Genomic DNA, 24103 nt, shown 5'->3' with positions numbered 1-24103 from the left:
GGGAAAATGCCTTGTCGATACCTGAGGTCAGAGGAGAATGGTGAGACTATGTCAAGCTGATAAGGGTCAACAGTAATTCGAATAACCACGTTACAACCAAGGAGGAAGAGCATCTGTGAACCCAGATGGGCTGCAGCAGCAGAAGTCCACATCAGGTGCCAGTATTGTCAGCTAAGAACAGGAAACTGAGGCCACGATTTGAGGCTACAACATTTCTGAGGAATGTTTCCAGTTCCCAGTACTGGCAAGGTGTACCTAACAAAATGTCCAGTGTGTCTATACCCTATGCTTGAATAAATTTAACCCCATAATATTTTCATCTCGATCCCAATGACCTGATTTCTCTTTTGTGAAAGGTTAAAAGGTCTTTCCCGGGTGCCAAAACACTTTATATACAGATAAGCCCCTGAGATTATTGTAGTCTTAGTTATTAACAGTTGTTGCATAAAGGGGTCCTTTAAGGCTATATATGCACATTTAGGGGCATTACCAGATGTTCAGGGTGTACGTTGTGGTTTATATACTTCTTTTGCTGTATGTGTATGTCTGTTCTTCAATGAAAGAGACAAAAAGAAAAAACACACAAGAGGATCACAATGAAGTGTTTTATTTAAGGTCAAACAGAAATTGCAGAACTCATCATAGGCACAGTAACTTACTCATAATTAGCTATACACTGCAAAATATATTGGCATGTAGCACAGCAGCACATACAAGCACCACAAGCAGAAAACAGAGTGAAACAAAGAAACAGCAGTCACGTTCAAGTCTGCCCAAGAGTGTCAGAGTTTTTTATGGCTTAGTCCTGAACAGTCTTTGGCCCTCATCATCTTCCACGGGGGTGTCGTTCAGTCGGCGATTGTACCCAATTTAAAAAATAAGTTGTGGACTCAACAGAGGATGTAATTAAATTGATATGATTGGCACACGCTCAGTTCACGTGGCGGTTTTAGTCATTGAGATGTAGAACCTAAAAGTCCAGTTTGCACATTAAAGGCACAATCACAACTAAAATGAATCGTAACAATACAGTGATTTAAAACCCACAGCATGTACTTAAACTGGGACAGCAATGATGAGGGGAGCTGGTGAGTCAGTAGAGACGCTTTGGTGAGTTGTGGGTACACGTCGTTCAGAGACCCGTCCCTGCTCACAAACTCTTTGAAGTCAATATTCAACAGTCAGAGGGCTGTGAACCGATTCTCCAGGATGACTCAGTCAGTTCAACACTAGGAGAAGTGCCATGGCAACAAAATCGCTGGCTTTGGGGGCAAATAAAGAGGATCACATGTTCAAATCAGCAGAACCAGAGTCATGTGAGGATGCTGCTGCTGCTGGGAGAGGAAAAAATTGGAAAAGCCGTTTGTTTGCAATTTAGTCTAAAATCCTGAGGAGAATTCAGATTTATTGTTGTTTTGGTTAATGACAAGAAACAGGAGAGTTTAAAAAAATTACAAAATGACAGAGATGAAGGAGAATTTAAATCTCTGTTCTTCTGTGGTCAGATTTAATATGGGCTCCTATTTTGTTTTTCAGCCTGCAGATGGAGCTACTCTGTGCTTTATTTCGGTGCTTTACTGGAGAGAGGAATGTGTCTGCATGTCATCTGCTCAGATTAGGTTCTTACATATGATCCACCTCTCCTGTTTGATGTCAGGGTCGCATATTATTAAACCACAGAGGATCAATCAACTGAACTGAACTGAAAAAAATAGCTTTATAAAGCAAATCATTTGTAGTTTACAGCTAGGCAGTGCCATGCTTAGCAAAGAACAGGGCTCTAGCAACAAACAAAGGGCAGATGTAAGAAAACAATAGACATATCGTTAGCAATATATTGATTAGATTTTTTTTAATTGACTCTTTTATCTGTATTTATTCAAAATAAATTTTGAGTATTCTGACATAGTTATGTACATAAGTGCAAACAAGGTGAACATCACACATTCGTATACACCTCAGTGAGGATCGACATCACCCAGCACAGCTGGGCAGTAAGAGACCTCGAGACCACCTTCTTGGCCAAAACCTGAGCCAGATCTCTCGGTCTGTAGGAGGCAAACGGCAAAAACCGCTCGCCTCCACAGAAAAAAGATCTTCCAGTTAGTCCAAGGTCCTCTTTACCTCCCTGACAGATGTTTGCTCTAAAAGCCAGAGTTCATTCCTATTTCTCAAAAACACCATGTACAAGAAGAAAAAAACCTAAATATAAAATGAACGTCAAATAAACAAAACAAAATAAACGGCTGACCTCCCCTAAGGACCTTTGGATATTACAAGGATTAAAGTTTTTTCAATCACGTTGCAACAAGACAAACTAATAATTAGACATTCCCTTTTCGGATAAGTTAGTGCTGTATGTCATCATAATTATTGTGAAAAAAAAAAAATCACTATTAGGATAATAAAAAGGTAGCCATGTTGTCATTTTGTTGCCATAGCAACAGCAACTATTACCATTAACAATGACTCCATCATTGTGTACAAATGATTTTCATATCATAATGTTTTTCATATTGGTCTACACAAACTATTAACTACATATAAATGATTTTTTTGTTGTCATTATTGTTATTATTATTTTCATGCCGCGTTTTTTTTTTTTATGTCAGAAAAAAAAAATCTTACATTTAATACATTTTCATACACAGCTGTGACATATGATCGAGGATTAAGGCCCTTTGTTTGTATTCTCAGGACTGAGTTAACTGTGTCCACATGCTGAAGGATCTGATCACAGGACAGCGAAGATCAGAGCTCTGCACATGTTGAACAGTTATGATTCAGGACCGTGTGGGAAAAAAAAATTACAACCAGGCCCAAAGGTAATCAAGTACAAGAGAATGAAAGAGGGAACAAAATTAAGAGGTAAAAACATTGTTTGTTTTTTTTACTCATGGTGCTCCACAATCCTCAAATTAATACACTCTTGAGCCTTAATAGATACATTTAAATGTATTTAAAAACCTCAAATGCCCTCGAGAGGCACAGTTTATTAATCAAGTATTCTGTTTTTCCAGCTGGACAGTGAAGGCATACTGATGTTAGGGGTAGGGTCACTTAAGGAGGAGATTGGCTGGACGAAGCTAGTCTTTAGAAAAAGGGACCTGTCTGGACATTCTGATCATCAGGTTCATAGAGACAGCTATGAGCCTACATACTGTTTGATCCACCATGCAGATAAAAAGTCAGCTATACTTTAAAAAATACTTTATTCAACTATTTTGGGAGATACACTTATTCACAAGATTTTATATCACTCTTATGTCTGTATAGTAAATATGATGCTTAAATCAGCTGTATGGGGCACTAGCCTGTTTCCATACAAAGTGGAGCTACACAGATAAATTAACAGGTATTAGGTTATTACAAATAAGGTGTCCTCTAAAAGTATGTAAACTGCAGATTGAAATAGATATTTTAAACCTCAGTTTTAGCATTTTAGGATGAAAGCATTGCATGAGATAAAATACAGACTGGCTTTAGCTTTTATTATGTGCTATTTAATACACAAACAGCACAGAAATAGATAGTTATGCATCTTGATATTTGTAGACTAGTTCAGTAGCGTTTACTTTAGGCTACCTTTTCGCTGTTCAGTCAACATGCTTTCATATGGCTTCTGATGTAGGGATTTGTTCTCTGCTCGGTCTGTTTGACCTCAGCACAGCCTCTGATACTGTCGACCATGATACTTTCCTTAGTAGACCTATGGTTTCCATTTGACTAACTTTCTTCTTATTTATCTGCAAGGCTCAGATAAATGCGAGGCTCAATCCTGAGCCAGTTATTATTTTCTTTCTGCTTTCTTCCTGTAGCTGGCATCATTCAGGGTTTTTCAGAAGCTTCTTATCGTTTCTATGCAGATGACATTTACTTATACGTCTATCATTTTCTATTATATTTTATTGTGATTTTTCCCAGTTTTTATTTATTTTACACTATTTTTTGCCAAGCACTTTATAACTTCATTTCTGTGACAATTGCTTTTATAAATAAATTTTACTTACTTACATAAGAGCTAAAGCCACCTACTGTTTTGTCTCATTTTTGTGCTTTAATATCAACTTCAGATGCATAAATTATCCAATAATATCTGTTAACGTACTTATAGAGGGCACTCTATTCTTGTTTAAGTTGGCTTAAATTATTACAAACATTACACAGTTTGTCCAAAAGCTAACTTTTAGTTATCTAAAAGGTGTAAACACCTTCCATGCAAGACTGCACATTTAATCTTTAAAATGGATATAAAGAGGGCACTCTGTAGTTTTATAGATGTTTTCCTCCTGTAATTATTCCTTCATGAACAGTTTACAATCCATCTGGGTTATATTGCTGGTTGCCTGGCAACCTCACTGTTCACAAGTGTTTTTGCACAACTGTTTATTAAGGTGTGCTGGCCTTTTCTCTGTGTTAACTAGCAGCTCTTTCCAGCTTAGTATTAGCACAGAAACATAAGAGCAGCTCAGATCTTCTGTCTTTAAAAAAAAAGTAAGCAGATATGTGTACTTTTTCTTAAACTGCCACAAATATGCCACCCATCTTATTTGGGGCATTTAGGTGGTCAGGAGGGAAAAGCTTTTACACGCCCAAAATGAGGGTTAATCCCAGGATTATACCTGGTGCTGCACTTGCAGCTCTGGCTGGGTGGGTTTTCTGCACAGTTATGTCTCCACAAAGCCTTTCCACACCAAAAGTTAACAGAATCAGGGCTGCAGTACTGGGACCACAAGGGAAATACATGTGAGAAAAAAGGTAGCATGCTGACTTTCTGCCTAATGATAATATGCTTTGTTTATAGTGCTTTGGATACTACAGAGGGTAGGGGTAGAAAAACTGACTAGCAATAAATGGTACTGAAATGTACCTGAATTGTGTACATTTGTACTTCAAAGAGTACAGCAGTCTGCTCTACCTTTTCTGACAGTGAAAGATATTTCTAAAAGTAGTCACACCACCCATTAACATTAAATATAAATCTATATAACAATACACATACTTTAATATGTCTTAACACAGTTTCATCATGGTACCTACAGTATGTGACCTCTGAAATAGTCTATATAGAGTGAACCATTACATTTCAGCATGCCTGTCTTTTAGAAGGGCATGTGTAAAGTTTTTGCATTAGATACATTCACGACACATTAACATTATTTAAAATGAATAATGTTCAATGGGAGATGTCGTAATATCTGCAGCATTTACAACTAACCAAATATGTGATCCATCGTCTTTTCTGACACACGTATGTATGCACACAACTCTCTGATTTATTTCCTTACATTGACAGTGAGACAGCACAGCTGTCTCAGAGAAGAAACTAATACAAATGTGATTTCCTATTATAATAATGTACCAAATAACACAGCTGTCTTTGAGCACTGGTCTGGTCTTACAGCGTACTGACAGTTTTGTTTGAGGAGACTTGAAAGAGGCACATTTGAATTTGGATATAAGTGATTTCAGCCCAGTTTCCAAAGCTGTTAAGTTCATTTTTTTGTACACACCTACAAAGCAATTCCTTACACACTTGAAAGTCCCCCCCCAATTTTTTTTCACCATCAGACATCAAGCATGAGAATTGTTCATCCTTTTCTGCAACTTGATTCTGGTTATAAGAATATTTAGAGTCTCGTCATTTTTGACAAACAGGACAGCAGTAGAAAGACATGACATTTTAAAGTCAGACAGGACATTTTCAAGTTCGAAGCTTTCTCCCTGCAGAACCATAAAACATAAAAATCTTGTGCCACTTATTTAGTCCAAAAGCCACATTAAACAAACAGCCTTTTGAAATACATCTCTGCATTAGAGAGGGAAACATTTATTTGGAGGATTTATCCAGATATTGCATTAAACGGGCAGTTCCTTGCATATACCGCAGACTTTAGGCACAACAAAAGGAAACCGATCTCGCTTCCATCTTGTGCAATAACTGACATCAGGTGTAAAAGTTTAAGTGGCATTTACAGGCGAGCTGAACACACACAGAATCGGCGAGCAAAGCCTGCTGTTCAGGTTTCAAATCACAGAGGAAACAGGATGAACCTTTCCTTTTTTAGTCGTTACACAGTTACCCATCACAAAAGAAACACAATCACTGATCGGAAATCACGATTCAAGAAACTTCACTGCTCAGGTTTATCAGTTTTGACGATTGGAGCTGTCTGGTCTATTACTGGAGAGTACTATACAGACAGGGGCCCTTACATAGAGAACATGACCTCAGCTGCTTTAAGGCAGTTTATTTAACACATCCTAAAGATATCCCTCATCCCATCTTCTTTATAAGAAGTAATTACATACTAAGTTACTTTCACCCAGTCTACATTTTTCAATAAAACAGGGGGGCGAATCATTCATTGCATTTAGGAAACTCTAATATACATTTTAAGAGGCATTTGCTGTAACCAGTAGACTTTATCCCAATAGCAGCTACAGGCTAACACACTCTATTTACGTAACTAATTCTTCTTTGAATCATTTTTGGGACACTAAGTCTCCTCTGCAGCTGAGCAGAAAAAAATCAAAGGCACAAACAAATGAACAACAACCCCTTACTGACGTATCACCAGGCAAAATGAGACCATGATGACAGACTGAGCGGTACACGTCGTACAACACAAACGTCACATTTGCACTCATCTTGAAACGTAAACGTGACATGATATGAAACACTCTTTCACTTTGACAGCCCGTCATGGTTGGAGACCGGCAGCTGGTCCGTCTGAATTTTCTACAATGAACTTCTCAGAGTTTCTTACTTTGGAACAGTCAAATGTGTTGGGTGGCCTCATGTGATGGCTCCGACCCATAAAGGGCATTTAGTCTTGAATATATATGTGTGTGTGTGTGTTTATGTGTGCGCACATGTGCTGCACTTTTAAGGTGTGGGCATGTATGGCTGTAAGGACGAGGGAGCTCTATTGCTCGCCCCGATCGAGTCAGTATGCATCAGGGTGGCTGCTTTAAAGCAACGGTAATACGTCCAGGTCTGTATTGCATGAACCATCGCAGCTCTCTTACGTTCACAACATGATATCAGTCGGTGTGCACTGTGGGCGAGGCACATGTTTGCTGCAGTGCTCGGGGTTTACGGGACTTTAACTGGGGTTTCGGGAAAGGCTTACTGAGTTTAGTGCCACAGGAGCTGCCACCAGCAGTTTGGGGACGGGGCAGAAATGGGTTTCCATGGGAATGCACTGGAGCTCCACCGGATCTGAAGTCAGAAGCTCCGAGGGGTCTACTGGAAGAGAGAGAGGGGGGGAAGAGGAGGAGGAGGAGGAGCTGTGAGTTCTTACAGACACAAACATATGCAGGCAAACCTCTGTAGCAGATTATTTTATACTGATATCTGTGCTTAATTATGATGATCTTTTAAAATTATGGGCAAAGCAAATAGTCAAGTTAGCACTGAGGTTGTTTTTATAGATATTAATGCTGAATGTGTGTTATCACCTCACTTTACACCTGTGCTTGTTTGAATCTTTACGTCAAAAAGAGAGAAGGTTGGGTGTAACATCTCAGGAACGAAAGTTTACAAAATCTGTGATACCTAGTCGACTAGTTATGCACTCATCCATAGTAGCAGCAGGTTAGTTCAAAATCATGGCCTGGTATGATGCTGGTAAACCGAAAGAATGCAAATTTAGTTCATTTCAGGTAAATTCCATTAAAGCTGCATAGTAGAGTCGAGCCACATGTGATTTCATCTTAAATGTGAAACATTTTTTCCTGCTGGTTTTGACAATCAAAATCCCCGTCGTGTTTCATAAAAATCAAAGCAAGCAGACTTCTGTTTCAGCTGTAAGTAAGCAACAAAAAGCAGCAAACACCACCAGTCAAAGGATTTTAGAGCGCTCTCATTTTTATACACTGTGTAATATCTCAGTGCATAATGGTAATGGTTAATCTTTCAGTTTGTGCAAGCTCTTAAATCAAAGTGATGTTTTTATTGCTAAAATATCAAATTTACTGCTTTACAAAAAAGCAGAAAGAATTAGTAAAGCACATTATTATTTTTTGATCGAGATGGTAAATTACAGCTATTTACTAGTTTTGGTGGTTGAATGCTATGTAACGCTTGATTAAGTGTGCTGGCTCAAATTCGGGAATAAAAATGTGAATTCAGTTTGTTGTTTGCCAAATAAATAAAAACATAATTTTTAGTTTTAAGCAAGTTTTTGACAGATTTCTAAAATATTTGTGCTTTTTTTGGTGTTTTGTCAGGTGGTCTAACAAATTTGTGAAGCACTGTGGCCACTTTCAGCTGTTTCCTTATTCACGAGAGGTCACCACAGCAGGTAGCTTTAATTTGGCAGATTTCCTACTCTGGATCCCCTTCCTGATGCAACCCCAAAGGGATCTGGCTCTCTTCCTGGGATCAAACCGGGACTCCTTCACTTGTTAGGTGGGTTCTGGGCTTTAATTTCAGTGATCACTGGGACATAAAAGAAAACACACATAAAGAATTAAGAGGCAAATTTGATAAAAAAAAAAAAAAACTGCTTAAAATTTTGTGCCAAAATTAAGGTTTAACAAGCATTTTTCATCTTTTTGTGTTGTTGATTTTTTTTTGTCACACATCTCTTGTAACATCTGTGTTGTACCGGTCTTTCCACAGTGGCGCACACATCAATGCACTTGCGGGTTGACCTGTCTGGTTAATCAAAGTTTAACTCTCTGTCCAGTTTGTTTCTTCAGAAATTTCAGGTCTCTGTGCTGCTGTGGGATAAACTGCAGACCCAGATTGCTTCAACCCTGTATCATATTTCATACACAAGTTTTTGTGAGTTTTTGCAATGTCTGCATCGCCAGTGTTATTTTATTCCCCCTCAAAAACAAAATGTTTTAAGCAATAAAACATGCTACATATAGCAAATTGATATTTATTTTCTTTTTTAATTTGTCAGAAGGTTCAATAACCGCTCCAGTTTCAAAAAGAATAAAACATTTCTGGCCATTATTTCCCAGTTCAGGCTTTTCAGGGCCAACGGTGCATCAGAGGCTGTAGATTGTTCCTGTACAGACCAAGGGTTTCTAGTATTTGAGAAAAGTTGGGACACTTACGGGTGAATTTATTAACTTCCAGAGCTGCAGGAAATCTTAAACTTAGACTTATTTTTTAAATAAATTTACACATTTTTCTTTTCCTTTTACTTTGCTGGTGACCTGCTGACCTTCGTACCATTCAAGTTTATTACAAATTTAAATAATGAGGGTGCCCTAAATCATTTGACTGGTAGGTTGTATCCAAGCAAATTAAGTAACTGTTTGGCTGCAAACATTTATTTTTATATGATATATATATATATTTTTAACAGAGATGAGAACTGGCATGCTTTAATGCCAGGCCACATACTGCACACAGTAACGACTGAGACAGACATGATGTGATTCAACACCAAACAAAGACACTCAGATGAAAACAGTTGTCTATTTCAAGATTCCTCTCAAAACGAGTTGTTTTCATTTGCTCGCATCATAAGAAACAGAAACGTGAGGAGAGATGAAATGTGAAGATAACACGTGACACTACGGGCAGACAGTGAACAGGACTGAGATCCTACAGAGCTAAAATCAAAAGAGGACTGAAATGAAAGAGCAAACCTGATTCGAGGCGGCAGATTCAGCGAAAGGAACATTGGTGACTGGGGTCGAGGCCGACGAAACAGTGGAGGTGGTGGCACCGTGCATCATGGGAACTTTTATTCGGGCGAGTCAGACGAAAGACAGAGGACGAGGATATGGGCGGGGAGGAGGGAAGGGGGGGGAGGGGAAGGGAGGGGGAAGAGGAATGATATGGTTACCATGGCAAAATGTGTAGGATCAAAAGTCATGGCACAAGTCAAGTGATATTGCCAGGATGAATTTGAACAAGTACCAGGACACATGCAAACAAAATCAGAGATAAAAGGGGGAAAAAATACATATTTAAATAGCTGACAGGATACAAAATAAAAAAAAAATTAATTGCTCACCAACAAAATGGCAGTTAAACAAACAAAGCAATACACAGTCATACAATCTAATCAGACTGGAGTATCTGATAATTGTATTGAATGGACGGAGCATGTGTATGGAAAGAGCAAATGATCCATAAGAAATACTTTTATTCCTTTCGATTACAATGTAAGAGAAATCCTGAGAATTTAGTGATTTAATGGCAATCATATTTTATTGTTGCTCTGAGCTGATGGTGCTAAAGACTGAAAGTACTGGTCCATTTTTATCCTCATTTGAGTCGCTTTTTTTATTATTATTATCATTATTATTATTATTATTACTAACTAAACAAAAGGCACTGGAACAAATCAAAGTTTAGTTGACTACTTGCGAAGACCAACAAGTCTGAAAACAGCACACATGCTGTCTAACATGTATAATACTATTAAGATTCTCAATTGGTGTGTGTCAGACCAACCAAACTCACATATATGAACATAAGACTGAAATATGTACACAAAACATGCACTGTGCTATTGTCCATCATCATACACAGCACAGCTGTGGCTCTGCAGCAACATTAGAAAGCATCTCTCACACCCAGAGGCGATAAGGTCATCATCTCACTGCTCCACAGAAACATATAGTTGATTCATACCTTGAGCTGGAGCTTTTCAGCATAAACAAGAACTGAATTTGTCACATTTAGGCTATGTCCACACGGGTATTTTTGAAAACGGAGATTTTCCGTTTTCGTTTTAAAAAATAATCCCATCGACACGTAAAGGCAGAAATGAAGGAAAACGCTGCTAGGAACATGCCAAAGCAGCAGGTGGCGCTATATTCCTAACCGTGTAGAAATGTTGGCCAATCAGAAGTCTAGAAGCCTTGTGGGAAATAGTAAACAAAGCTGGGACATAGAAGCAGAACCCAGTCTTATGTGTGGAGGGACAGTAACTGTGTGTGTATATGTAAGCATTTAAACACTGCAGAGAGAACAATTAACAGTAACAGTATTGTAGAAATTCATTTCACCGAAACAATAACGTGGCGCACACTGTGACGTCAAAAAAGGCGCACATCTTTCACGTTGCGTTTTCGGCGTTTTCTCCGTTTTTCTCGTTCACACGTAAATGCAAAAACGGAATTTTAGAAAATATCCACCCTGGCCGGAGTTTTTAGAAATCTCCGTTTTCAGTGACCGAAAACGCCGTTTACGTGCAAATGCATAGAAAAATCTGCGTTTTCAAAAATACCCGGGTACGTGTGGACATAGCCTTAATCTAATATGTTGCTTTTAATTGCACTTTTATCAATGTAACTTTAAAAGGGGTTTTTTATATTGACTTTGTATGATCAGTTACTTGACCTGTCACCCTGGACAGGATGTGCACTTCTGTAATCTATGGCAGGATGCAGGACACTTGTGGATTCATTATACAATAGATCGGCACTGTGACGCTCAAACTGGTGTTTTCACCCCAGCTTCTTAATTATAGCTCGACTGAGGACTGTGAGGATGTATACACTGTGATTAATGTCGTCATACATGAAGAGTAGGGACACCAAACACTGTTATTGCTTTTATGTTCTATTTGTACATTTAGCAAGTAGGAATGATATAATGAAATTATATTTTTTTGGTTGCATTATGAGAAATGTAGTAGTCAGAAGTTTTCATACACTCATCATTGTGGTAATTTTGGGCTGGCAGCTTCTCTTTGCTCACTCACTGGAGTGCCCAACACAGAGCTACACCTTCAGGCTTGACTGAAATTTGCAGCTGCTTGTTGGTGACTGCTAAAAGCATTTAGTTGAGGTGGAATCTGTTAAGGAATATTTAACCAAAATATTAGCGGATTTGTTATGTATATATAACTGAGTGTCTGTTTACCTGTGTGGATTAGAGCAAATCCCCAATAAATTCAAACTTGTGCAACAAATTCTTGTTTTTTAAAAGCCATTAAAGATCTATGCTGTGCAAGTTGAAATATGACCCTTTTTAATTCATTCCATTTCCCCACGCTTCCCTGAGCTTGGCACTACAACATTTTTAGGACATTTAAGCATTGTTAAAAAGGGCATCAAATCAATCTGATATCCAAACCAAAATCTCGATATCTTTACTGCATGTAAAGAAAAAACCCCCCAGCTCATTCTGAGGGGATCGTGTGGAAGGCTCTGATTAATTTTTCATGCAACCATACCCATGTATTGACCCATATATTGCACTAAAGTGAGACTACCTCTTCTGCTTTTATAGTTCCCCACTGTTATAGAAATGCAGTCTGCTTTAGGCTGGAGACTAAAGTGGACAAAATTCAGCAAAAAAAATTCCCAAAAACAAAACCAGAGAGGGACTCGGACCATCCTGAAAAAGTATTTTACTGCAATTTATAACAGCAAAGACACATGAAAATATTTTGCTTCTTTTTTTCTTTTATGTCAAAATTATTCTCCAAATGTATTAAATTTATGTCCTAATATCAGCATGTAGCACTGGGAAATGTAATAAAGGTGGAGCTGAAGTTAGGAAACACACACATACACACGCAGACGTATGCATGACTAAACATCTTCTGCAAACTTTTTGTGATTCTAATCTACCAGATTTTCCGTTCAGATGGACTGACCGAGTGAATCGTGTGTCTGTGCTTCTCATCACTGTTGGTATCCCTAAACTATCTGAATAGAAACCCTGCATCAGTCTGCTGCTGTTCCACTGTTATGTAATCCTGAACAGCATTGACCTCAGACATAGTCTAATCCTCCATGGTTAAACTACAATATTCTGATATTTCTGACATCAGTTTAGTGAACATTTGTTTCGTGCATTTAAAAGAAAATCTGTAAAACCTTCCTCTAAACCAGCTGGCACTTCACTTCAGCCCTGAAGTGAGCTTCTGGAAGCTCTAAGAAGAGTGGTGCAGGTCCTTGTGTGGTGAGCAAAAAAAGGAGGTCCCTTTATCTGTGAGTACAGACACTGACAGGAAGCTGATGAGGTTTTTTTCCACTCCCTGCTTTCCCAGCAGTCTGAGCTACCAGAGCTGGCACAGTTCATGTAAATGCTTAAATGATTAAACACTTGCACTTAAGACTTGTTTGTTAAACTGGATGGAGAAAATCAGTGTTCGACTTCAGCAACGGAGAATAGTCGGTTCTCATTGTCAGGTCATCCAGTAGTTTGGTTTTGATTAAATAACGCATAGTCCATGTACTATGCTGCAAATAGAAAGTCATCGTCCATGTAACACTTCCAGGTTTAGGTCTGTCTGCTTTTGAAATTTCATTCCCCTAAAGGAAAACCATTTCACATAAAACACAAGAAGCATGAACTTGAATCCCTGCTAATCAATTCTACTGCACGTGTACGAACTACACAATTTATAGTTAACCTCTTAAGCCCCAACGCCCCCTGATACGGGGGCAAAAGGCAGGAGATCAGGTAGGCTTGGGGCTTAAGAGGTTAACTGGGCGAAATGGTCACCTGTATGGTCGTGCAGGCCTCTGATTAACACAACAATCCTACGGCTGGTCACATTTTGTACAAACACGTACATAAAACAAGAAACAGATGACAGCGAAAGTTAAGACGAGAGAGCAGACAAAGGTGTGCCCACAGGTTCAGGTTAGAGCAGGTAGCACAAGCAAGCAGCATGGAGTTAGTGCACAATGTGTACCGGCGCACAAAAACACACTGATGCAAGCTGCTGGTAAAGTGAAAGTGCAAACACCTCAAATCTCTAAATGCTGTAGTGAAGAAAATGGCATTCAAGTATCGAGGAATAAAAACTGCATGCCAAGTGTGTATGTGCACATGTACTATCCTATTGGTCAAACGTCTAGGTTTTGCTATGCTTCTCTGTTTAGTTGGCAATGGTAGATTTGTCGTCTCAGTTTAATTGTAATTAAAAACCTTTATTTTAGTGCCAAATTTGCTTCCTTGGTGCAGACACTTTTATTGTCAGGAATACAGGGGGGTCATCAGTGACTTTGTTGGCTGGTGTGAGACCAACGTACTTCAAATCAACGCCGGCAAGACAAAGGAGATGATCATAGACTTCAGGAGGAAGTCACCCCCTACAACACCGGTGAACATCCAAGGGAAAGACATTGAGATAGTGGACTCTTATAAGTACCTGGGTGTTCACCTCAACAATAAACTGGACTGGACTACAAATACAGACGTCCTGTATAAGAAGGGCCAGAGTCGACTCCACCTGCTGAGGAGACTGAGGTCCTTCGGAGTCTGCAGGACTCTGTTAAGGACATTCTATGACACTGTGGTAGCATCTGCCCTTTTCTATGCAGTGGCCTGCTGGGGGAGTGGATGCACGGACAGGGACAGGAGCAGGATTGACAAACTGGTGCGGAGGTCTAGCTCCGTGCTGGGATGTCCCCTGGAGTCTGTGGAGGTGGTTGGTGAGGGGAGGATGTTAGTAAAGCTGACATCCATCATGAACAACCCACATCATCCACTGCATGAGTGTGTGAGTGGGCTGAGCAGCTCCTTTAGTCAGAGACTGAAACACCCTCGCTGCAGGAAGGAGCGCTTTCGCAGATCATTCATCCCAACAGCAGTTAGACTCTATAACTCCTCAATCACGATGTCATAAGTCACTGGACGCTGTGAACATCCACGGTCACCACCTCATGCATAATGGACCTTCCATGACCTTCCAAGCTATATAGTTTATGTCTTCCATATTTCCAACTATATCCATAATCACATACTGTGTATGCTACCATTGTATATAGTGTATTATCTTACTTTTTTTTCATTGATTGTACTTATTTGTATTTTTATATTTCCTTCTGATATCTGTACCTGAGATGAGGTGACGCAAAAATTTCCCCGTTGTGGGATCAATAAAGTCTTATCTTATCTTATCTTGTTACTTCCCCGGATTCCCCCCAGACTTCCTGGAGAACGTAACAATCAGCAGTCAGGCTGAAGGTGATTGTCAACTCCACCAGTAAACCCGAGGTGTCCTCAATCTATTTTGGAGCCAGTTCACATGAAAGAGGTGGTGTTGGCAGCATCTGACCAATCACAAACATGGCAGCAGAACAGCTGATTTTACAAAGGAAGACAAAGCTACAATAGAAAATGTTTAGGTTAACTGACTTGTCATTATCAAAGCTCAATCATTAAGGCTCAATAGGATCTGACATATTCAGAAATCCGCACAAGACACTTGTAACCTTATTCTTTGAGCTGCAGCCCCGGCTGTGTAAAACCGTCTGAGAGCAAGGACAGAACAATTACAAAACTGAATTGAAACCAGTAGGTGTGCAGATTTTATGAACAGTCAGCAATAATGAGGATTAAGTGTTCAGTTTTAGGATCAGACATGATTTTAAGCCTTGCAGAACAAATGAAAAAAAAAAAAAAAAGGCTTTAAAACTGCTTGCTAGATAAAAATGAGCATTAACGTTGCTCTTAAGGATCTATATTTCTCTAAAGCACGGCCTTCTCCTACCTGGATATTAAGGTCCACCTGTTTTTCCAGGACTGATGATGGCATTTTCCTGAGAATTGGTTAGTGACTCAGCGGTTGTTTCCTACGTGCAGGTTAGGTTTGCAGCTTTAGCTGCCATAGTGACTAATGAACCACCTTTGTGACTCAAAACTCTGAGTTAAACCTGAACCTTGCTAAAACCCTAATCCTGCTTCGTGGTTTAGGCCTTTAATGTGTTTGTCTCTTTAAGCTGTGTCCTCTGACTCTATGGCCTCATCACAAGCCAAGCAAGAGTGAATCCGAATCAAGCAACACAACAGACAGTGGAACAGAAGAGAAGCGTCACACAGCACAGAAGCCCTAAACACACACAGCAACTCCTTCGTCCTACAGTTCTCCACCTTTGTGTTTGTGTGCACAGGCCACTTCTTGGACTCAAGGTTTGAGGGTGTATGAATCCAAGGGACCTCCTACTGGTGTTGCTAAGGTTTCCAGAGACTCACCGGTGGGGATAAAGGCTGGTTGCTGGAGCTGCATGTTAGCCAGGGCTTGCTGGTAGTGGAACATGCTGGGATTGAAGACGGTGGCAGCAGCTCCGTTGCTCTTCTCTAAGACAGGCCTCTTTGGTAGCGGCTGCACGGCCCCCGGGGGCAGACCCTGGCCATGAAGAGAAGGATATGAATGAAAGCAGTGGTTATCTTTCAACAGGTAGTGATAGGTGTACAGAAAACACTCTCCCTGGAACAAAAAAAACAAAAGTAGATTAATCTGGTGTCATCTTAGGGTGAATATAAACTTTACCATTCAGATTACATAGATGCTTTTTACCACCACAAGAGGGCACTGCAGTATCTAAGATTAACTGAAATGATGTAAGGACAGCCCAGAGGTCAGGCCAAGAGCAAAATGGGGCTTCTATCATTTCATCTTCTAATGGGGCCAGTGCTGAACCATCAAAATGCTACAGAAGATAACCAGGATATATAGGTATAAAACCTTAACACACAGGCCATTAATGTGGGATGTGGCTGAAGCAGGAGTATGTTTGAATGATCCCATCTGATCTACAGAAGTAACACAGCAGCAATCCCCTTCTTTACTGAAGTTAAAACAATGTTACAAGCTAAAACCAAAACCAAATTACTTAGAAATTATCTTTCTAAGTTCTTTCACTTTTATGATTTGTATCTTCTTTCAGTAACTATAGATTACTCACATCGATGCCGTTAGTCATTACAGGCAGCTGTAATGACTAAATAGTGAACGATACGATTGAAGCAGTTAATGTGCTGAAAAACAAACCGTTTAGACCAGATCATCCTATCTGAAGCAGGATATTATGATCTTACATTGTATCATTGAACAATATAGGAGTACCGGAAAGGAAAATCTGCTGCTGGTAATAATCCTGGACTTGACGTGACATGAATTGTCCTGTTTTTTTACTGCAACTTGGACACTAATTTCAGTGATAAGTGTTTTGTGTGTGGAGCACATATGCTGTCAAGAATCTTTGGCAGGGACGCTTTAGAAGAAGCAGCAATTGTTGTACTCAAATAATCTTCAAGAACCTGATAAACTGAAAATCGTAGCTTCAGGAACACAAATCAAGAGAATAACATAGAATAACAAACTATTTTGTGAAATGCTGTTAAACAGCAGATACAGTTGGGTCCATAATTTGTAGTTTTGTATAAACAACCACAGTGGATTTTAAATCAAACAATCGAGATGTGATTGAAGATCAGATACCATCCATCCATTTTATACTGCTTATTCGGGTTCACGTCACGGGGGTAGGAGTCTAAACAGACAAACCTGGACTTCCATTACCCTAGGCAACACTTCCAGCTCATCCAGGGGGACACTAAGTCTTTCCCAAGCCAGCTGAGATATGTAATCTCTCCAGCGGGTCCTCGGTCTGCCCCGGGCCTCCTTCTGGTAGGACATTAAATCATTCAAAAGGAGGCATCCTAGTCAGATACCCAAACCTCCTCAACTGACTCCTTTCGAGGTGGAGGAGCAACACTTCTACTCTGAGATCATCTTGAATGACTCAGCTCTTTATCTTATCTCTAAAGGAGAGCCCAGTCACCCTTCAAAAGGAAACTAATTTCCGACACTTGTATCTCTGACCTCATTCGTCTGGTCCCTACCCAGAGCTCGTGACCATAGGTGACCACAGGTGAGGGTAGGAACATAGACAGACCGGTAAATCCACAGCTACGTTTTTACCACAACAGATTGGTACCAATCCAGCCCAGTCATCAGCAGGTGAGGCCTGTTTCCTTGTTACTTCATAAAAAACTTCACCTTAATTTTAAATATGAGACCCAAAGAGACGTAAAAAAAAAATGGAAAAATCAACAACCTGATCCATTCTTAAAAAAAAGGAATTCAGTGGCCAGCTCAGCAACACTAAATGATAACAGAATGATTTCCACGATTAAGAAAAACAGCTTCCCAACATTTAACAAAGTCATGAACTTGCTCGGAAAGATAGACGTATCACTGTCAAGGTGTACAATCAAGAGAATGCAAACCACTGGTTACACTAAAGAACAAAAAGGCCCAAAAAAGTCTGCAAAGTTCTAGAAGTTTTATTTTGTGGGGGGAATAGATAAAGCTGCCAGGAGCAGAGGTAGTGAATGTGGATGAGTTTAAATACCTGGGGTCAACCATCCCAAGCAACAAACACACAAAAGATGTGAAGAAGAGAGCGCAGGCAGAGTGGAGTGGGTGGAGATGAGTGTCAGGGTGATTTGTGGCAGCAACAGTGAAAAGGGAGGTTTACGAGATGATAGTGAGACCGGATATGATCTTTGGTTTGGAGACGATGGCACTGACAAAAAGACAGGAGGCCAGCATGGAGGTGGCAAAGCTGAAAACTGTAATTCCCAAAGAGCTGATGCAATTTTTTTGTAAAACCCCTAGAAATGAAAGCTGAAAGTCCAAACTTCAATTACATCTTGATTCAACCCAGCAGTGCTATTAATTAAACAGAGCAACAAAACAAAAACTGTATCCATGTCCAACAAATTATGGATTTAGCTGTATGGCAGAGGTTGGCTTTACAGTTGGCTTACACGCATGTTTTTCTTCTGAAAAACATGAGAATATTTTAATGCTTATTTTTGTTAAAAAGTACAGAGACACAGTGTCGAGGACGACTCACCAAGCCTGAGGACGGGGTGTTTTGACTGGCTTGGTGCTGTGCAGCCTTGATTCTGGCCTGCAGGTGAGCTGGAGGGTGGAAGTACTTGCACTTGTCTCGGCTGCAGCGGCCTTTAATATAGTCCATGCAGACAATGACCGAGTTCTCGTTGCAGTCCACCATGCCCGCCTCCAGGGGGTGAGCGTAGCGGCAGTCGTTCTCACCTCGCGTGCAGTTCCCGCGCTGGAATTCTCTGCAAACCTGGCGGGGCAGGCGGGAGCACCGATCAACATTCACCTTTCATCGTTTTTCCACCAAACATAGAAACACAACAACTGCACGCTGGCTGCATACCTCCAGCTTGTCTGTGCGCACATGTTTTTGTGCGGAGGTGCCATTTCCCATGGCTGCCAGACCGGTAGGACTCCCGGGGACGAGCAGGGGAGTGCTGGGCAGCAGCTCAGGCATCAAACCCATCGCTGGGCCCATGTGGCTTAGATATGGACTGAATGCCATGCTGGGACTCGTTGCCAGAGAGGGTGTCACTGGGAATGTTGTCTGAAAGAAAGGGAACAAGAAAGAGACGATTTATGGCAGAGCTTTCAATAGGAGGCTTGAAGTGTTTGACTGCCAGCACTGCTTTTTACAGGAATAAGAACAATGCAGCTGCCTAAACAACTTCTACAAGCATGAAAAAACAGCTGAGCAGGCAGAATACATAAAAGACTTTCAATGTCACTTGAGATTCTGCGAATTTCTCCTTGTACAGTAAGAAACTTTGGCTTTCAAACACTTTTTAAAAACAAAAAGGCTCTTTTTATTCCCTATTTTATGTATGTAAGAGGACAGAAATAACCAGCATTGATAGCGTGAAATATTATTCTACTCCTTGTTGTCTGTTTAGCGCACATCTTGCACACGGCACGGTGTTTTGATGACTGCATTACTGTAGAGTCATAGTTTAGGATGGGCTGCTCACTATGGGCTGCAGTTGTGTTCCAGGCAGCATGAACTGCATCTGCTGAGCCAACATGGCTGCCGCGGCCTTCTGCTGGATTAGGTTGTTCCTCCCATTGATTTCCAGCTGGGTTTTCAGGTGCGGAGGTGGGTGCAGGTATTTGCAGTTCTCGCGTGTGCAACGCCCCTGAAGAGGAGAGCGGAGACAGGAAGGATGAGCTGAAGCTTTAAGCAGGCAACAAAAACTCACTCCCACTCAAAAAATAATTAAATAAATAAAAATCACCTCTTATCAGAGCAACCGATTCAAGTTTAGCAGAGGAGTCATCCATATAATCAAGTGTAATTTGTTACACTAAACATCAAGGATCTAGTGTGCTTTCAGAGGAGTCCTAATGACTATGCCGTATAAATTTTGGTGAATAAAGTACTAATGAAGCCCCAGAAGAGCTTCTGCTGCATAATTCATGAGAAAAATGCAACCGCTTTGTAAAAGAGTTCTGACGAATATTCAAAGGTGTTTTTTTTTTATTTCTCAAGATATAATCATTTCATTTTGTCATTAAGTCATTTTCTGAGGCAATGTGAAACGACAGGTGTTGTATTTGAGCCAGCTTTGGATTTTTCCACAGCAGAAAAATAAACTAAAGTGACAAGCGATAAAGCTGGAGGCTGATAACACATGCTTAAGTCTCACCGTCCTCTATGATAGAGTCAGTATCTCCATCGGGAAGATATCAGCTCAAAAATAAAATAAAATAACCTATTTTCTGAAATAAGGGAAAAACATTGCAGTGCATGAGTGAAAAAGCAAAAGCAGTCATTACAGGAAAAAATAAACTCACAAGCCAAATTTGTACATTTTGACATAACAGAGGGAAGGAGATATGAGTCCCCTGGGGGTTGCGCCAGGAAGGGTATCCGGTGTAAAAATCTGCCAAATCAAACATGTGGAGCTACCTGCTGTGGTGAGCTCTTGTGACAAGGAAGCAGCCGAAAGTGGCTTTAATATAACAGATAAATTGATACAGAACAGCATCAGCCAAAAAAAAAAAAAAAGCTGGTCTGCAAAGAATCATGATATCTTCAAGAAGCATTTCAACTATGAGTTAATTGTACATAGGCCTACAATTCATATATGCAGACTAGATTTATAAAGTATAGTTGGGAACCAGTCCTTACTAATTATTAATTTCTGTTTGTGATTTTTCTTTTCTTTCTAATAATATATTTAAAAAAAATGTTAAAAAAAAAAAAACAAAGAAAAAACATAGATACGATAATCTACTGAACACAGAAACACATCCATCAGTACGTGAGCTTATGTAATAAGCATCATTATTTGTAACTGATTTCCTATTCTTGAATTCTAGCCTTGGTTAAGAAAATAGCTGCAAAATTTGCTGGGTGCGTTTATTGAACGTCACCTGGACGTTCATGTTGGGGTTTCTAGCAATGTAAGGTCTCTGTACCAGAGTTGTTTTATATCAGTCTTTTAGTAATAAGAACAAAGGGAAGTGAATATATCATTTTTAAAGTGAGAGAAATGAGAAAAATTCTTTCAAGGTAACAATGTTTCCAGCGATGTTGTTGTAAATCAACCACGAACTGCCAGTCAAAAAGAACACTGTGTATAGATTTAAACCAAGTACACCTGACCACAGCACCTGAAAAGGCCCAAACCTACCAGGGACAGAAACTGTTACCGGGAGGGTTGCTTTTGCTAAGCCTGTGCCATCACCAGAAGCAGTGTAGGTAACAAAAGCAAAGATCAGCCAGCACATAAAGAAAAAGCAGCCTGTTTTCCTGTGCAGAATCACCATCCAGTACTCTTTGCACTGGTTTTCACTGAAACTGCTGCAGTGGTACTTTAACAGATTGCTTTGTATAAGGAGTAAATAAGTCAAATAATGCATTGCTTTAAAACAAGCATTTACAATTGATAAGCCGATCTGAATTATCTAAAAATCTGACAAGCACTTTGATTGATCTTCTTCATCTAAGTTGATTTAGCTTTAAGTAAACTTAAAAAGGCTTTATATTGGGTTACTTCTAATTCTATTTATTTAATTAAAATGCAGTTTAACGTAGTTCCACTACGGCACATGAAACCAATGTGCTGCACGATGGGTTTATAACTGTTGCTAATTCACAACCCTTGTCCCTTGTTGGGCTTTTACATTCACATTTTACAACATTCATAACATAAATCAACATAAAACCACAATAAACTATAAATACATAGTGTAAAATATAGTGTAGAAAAACAAAGAATTAATATTAAAAGTAGAATTAAAAGTATTAATAATTATAAAATTATAATATAGTTATTTAAAATGACTACAGCTCTGATTTACCATCAATCCACTCTTCACCTTTATGTTAAACATTTTATATCTGTAAATGTGCTTCACAGATTATAATCTTTTATGCTAATTGTCCAAATTTAGATGCGCGATGTGGTATTTTATAGTTCACCGCGTTCCTAATAATGCAATTGCTGCCTTGCTTGTGATGCCTCTAGAAAGAATCTTTGAAGTCAGTCATTAAGGAAACATAAATGAATGAAACTCGATTAATTTCTTTACAATACTAACTCCCAATACTACTTTTTATCCATAATTTTCAGAGTTTGATTGGATATTTTCACAACTTTTCTTCTTTAATGTGCCATTTCTAATCAACAGAAATGAAAAATTGAGGGGCTTTATATTAAAACAAACATTTCCAAATATCACACAGCTCTGCATTATCATGGAATAGAAATTAAAAGATTATTAAATTGGATAAACATCGCAGGACACCGAAATGCCAGCTCCAGTTTTTTTTTTTTTTTTATCTGATCATCTAATGAGACTACAACTCAGCTAGTTCTAGCTACACTCTGTAATCAATGCCGTGGATTTACAGATGCAACTGAGGATAATCTCATATGGATTTTTTGAATTTATCATCTCAGAAAACTGGGAAAATTAAAGTCATAAATTACCAGCGAATCTTATCCTGCATCAGCAGCCGTGGCCAAAACCCGTTTTGATCAGAAGTCATTCTTCACGCTCCTTTTTACTTGTCATTTCTGGCTTTTTGACAAACTCTAAATCAGATTTGGATCCATTTATCTAAAAGCAATCAATTTGGCCCAGAATGCCGTTAAAGCAGTGTCCTTGCTCCCTGGCAGACTGTGGGGAAGGTGAAGATGGTGCTGCAGGAACACTGCAGGTCAACGCACACTCAGAGGAGAAACTGCAGTCTTCATTAAACCCCTGGGCCGACAGCATCTGTCTGCTCCTGCAGATGAGTCGTTAACCCGCTAAACTATCTCCGCTGAGCCTCGGCAACATGCTCTGTCATCAAACCACACCCACAGAAAGTCCCTCGCGAGCAAACCAAGAGCACTAAAGCAGAGGACAATAATACAATCTGAAGACAAGCTGACGTCATGGTGCAGAGGCTGTGATGGTGATGGATAACATGCTGACATGAGGGCACATAAAAAGGGTGTTAGCAGCAGGATAACTCTATAAAAATAGGGGGAAGCCGCAGTGTCTCTTCACCAGCATCCACTCACACAACCTCACACAGCAGGCAAAAAAGCACGAGAGCACACAGCAACGCAGCCGCCTGAAAACCGGTCATGATGGTACACAGGCATATAAAAACACTCTCGCCTACACCGGAGCAAGCTTTGCGTCAGCGAGCTGTGTGTTTAGGGATGAGACTGTAATGAAGAGAGAGTCCCATGAGCCCAGCATGCCTGCTCCAACTCAGAGGGAAAGAAAAGTATCTATTAATGAATCTAATGGTGCATTGACGTTATGCATTGCACAATCCAGACAGAAACACAAAGAAATAAAGAAAACTTTGATACAAAACCTTTATGAAAGCTGTGACATCTGGGTTAGAGAAAGAGGCCAATGAATAGCGGTGCTGAGGAGAGTACTAGGTCAGGAATCTCCTTTTGGTAGCCATGGCAACACACTACACAACACAGAGAAAGTCCCTGTTTGTACAGTAGTGTGCTGCTGATGCGCAGAGAGAAGAGAGAGCTAGGACGTCGATAAAAAAAAGATCACAGCGCAGTTCTACTCTGTGGCACACAATGACAGAACTGCACTGTAAACAATATTAACATGAAACACAACTGATGCTTTCTTTCAGTTAAAGACGACCTGTTACGCTCATTTCCACCACTTTTTTTATTCTTGGACTCAGCTAGAGTGGCCTTTGCATTGGTTGCCAGTTCAACATAATCCGCCTTCTGATTGGCTGCCCTTCACAAACACAAGGTTAGAACACCAGATAGGTGGAGCTGTCCCTCATGTGGCCCAACATAACAATATTAGGGATATCGCCGTGATACAAACACATATGTAATGCCAACATTGCGTTTCTTGCTAAGTCTGGTAAGACTGCAATAATACTGCTCTGTAACTGCAGAATAACCAGAGTACATGGAGACTTTTCTGCATTGATATCAAATATAAATACTATGCATTTTACTGATGTAACTATGACATTGTTATTAGATTAGGTTGGCAAATCCAACTGTTTAGAATATCAGTGTAGCATTCACAGTGGT

At 39.8% G+C, this 24103-nt stretch overlaps 1 protein-coding gene across 9 annotated transcripts in view; it reads right to left on the bottom strand.

Moving 5' to 3' along the window:
• Positions 1-591: 591 nt before the first annotated feature.
• The window catches only part of mbnl3 (muscleblind-like splicing regulator 3), a 38226-nt gene continuing 14714 nt past the window's right edge, over positions 592-24103 (bottom strand). For 5 of the 9 annotated variants that reach the window (XM_085169992.1, XM_085170000.1, XM_085170008.1 and 2 more), the window contains 5 exons: positions 19547-19711; positions 18922-19125; positions 18589-18828; positions 15917-16070; positions 592-7252 (listed from right to left, as the gene is read on the bottom strand). In XM_085169992.1, the coding sequence (XP_085026118.1) occupies positions 7110-7252; positions 15917-16070; positions 18589-18828; positions 18922-19125; positions 19547-19711 (906 nt within the window). In that variant the 3' untranslated portion in view covers positions 592-7109. Of the gene's footprint in view, positions 7253-9615; positions 9711-9771; positions 13347-13422; positions 14995-15916; positions 16071-18588; positions 18829-18921; positions 19126-19546; positions 19712-24103 lie in introns of those variants that run through there. The other 4 variants (XM_085170040.1, XM_085170049.1, XR_014875679.1 and 1 more) reach the window with 4 other exon arrangements.

This window comes from Neolamprologus multifasciatus, chromosome 2 (genome assembly GCF_963576455.1).
Source record: "Neolamprologus multifasciatus chromosome 2, fNeoMul1.2, whole genome shotgun sequence".
Lineage (NCBI taxonomy): Eukaryota > Metazoa > Chordata > Actinopteri > Cichliformes > Cichlidae > Neolamprologus > Neolamprologus multifasciatus.
This window is presented reverse-complemented; position numbering and strand designations above follow the sequence as displayed.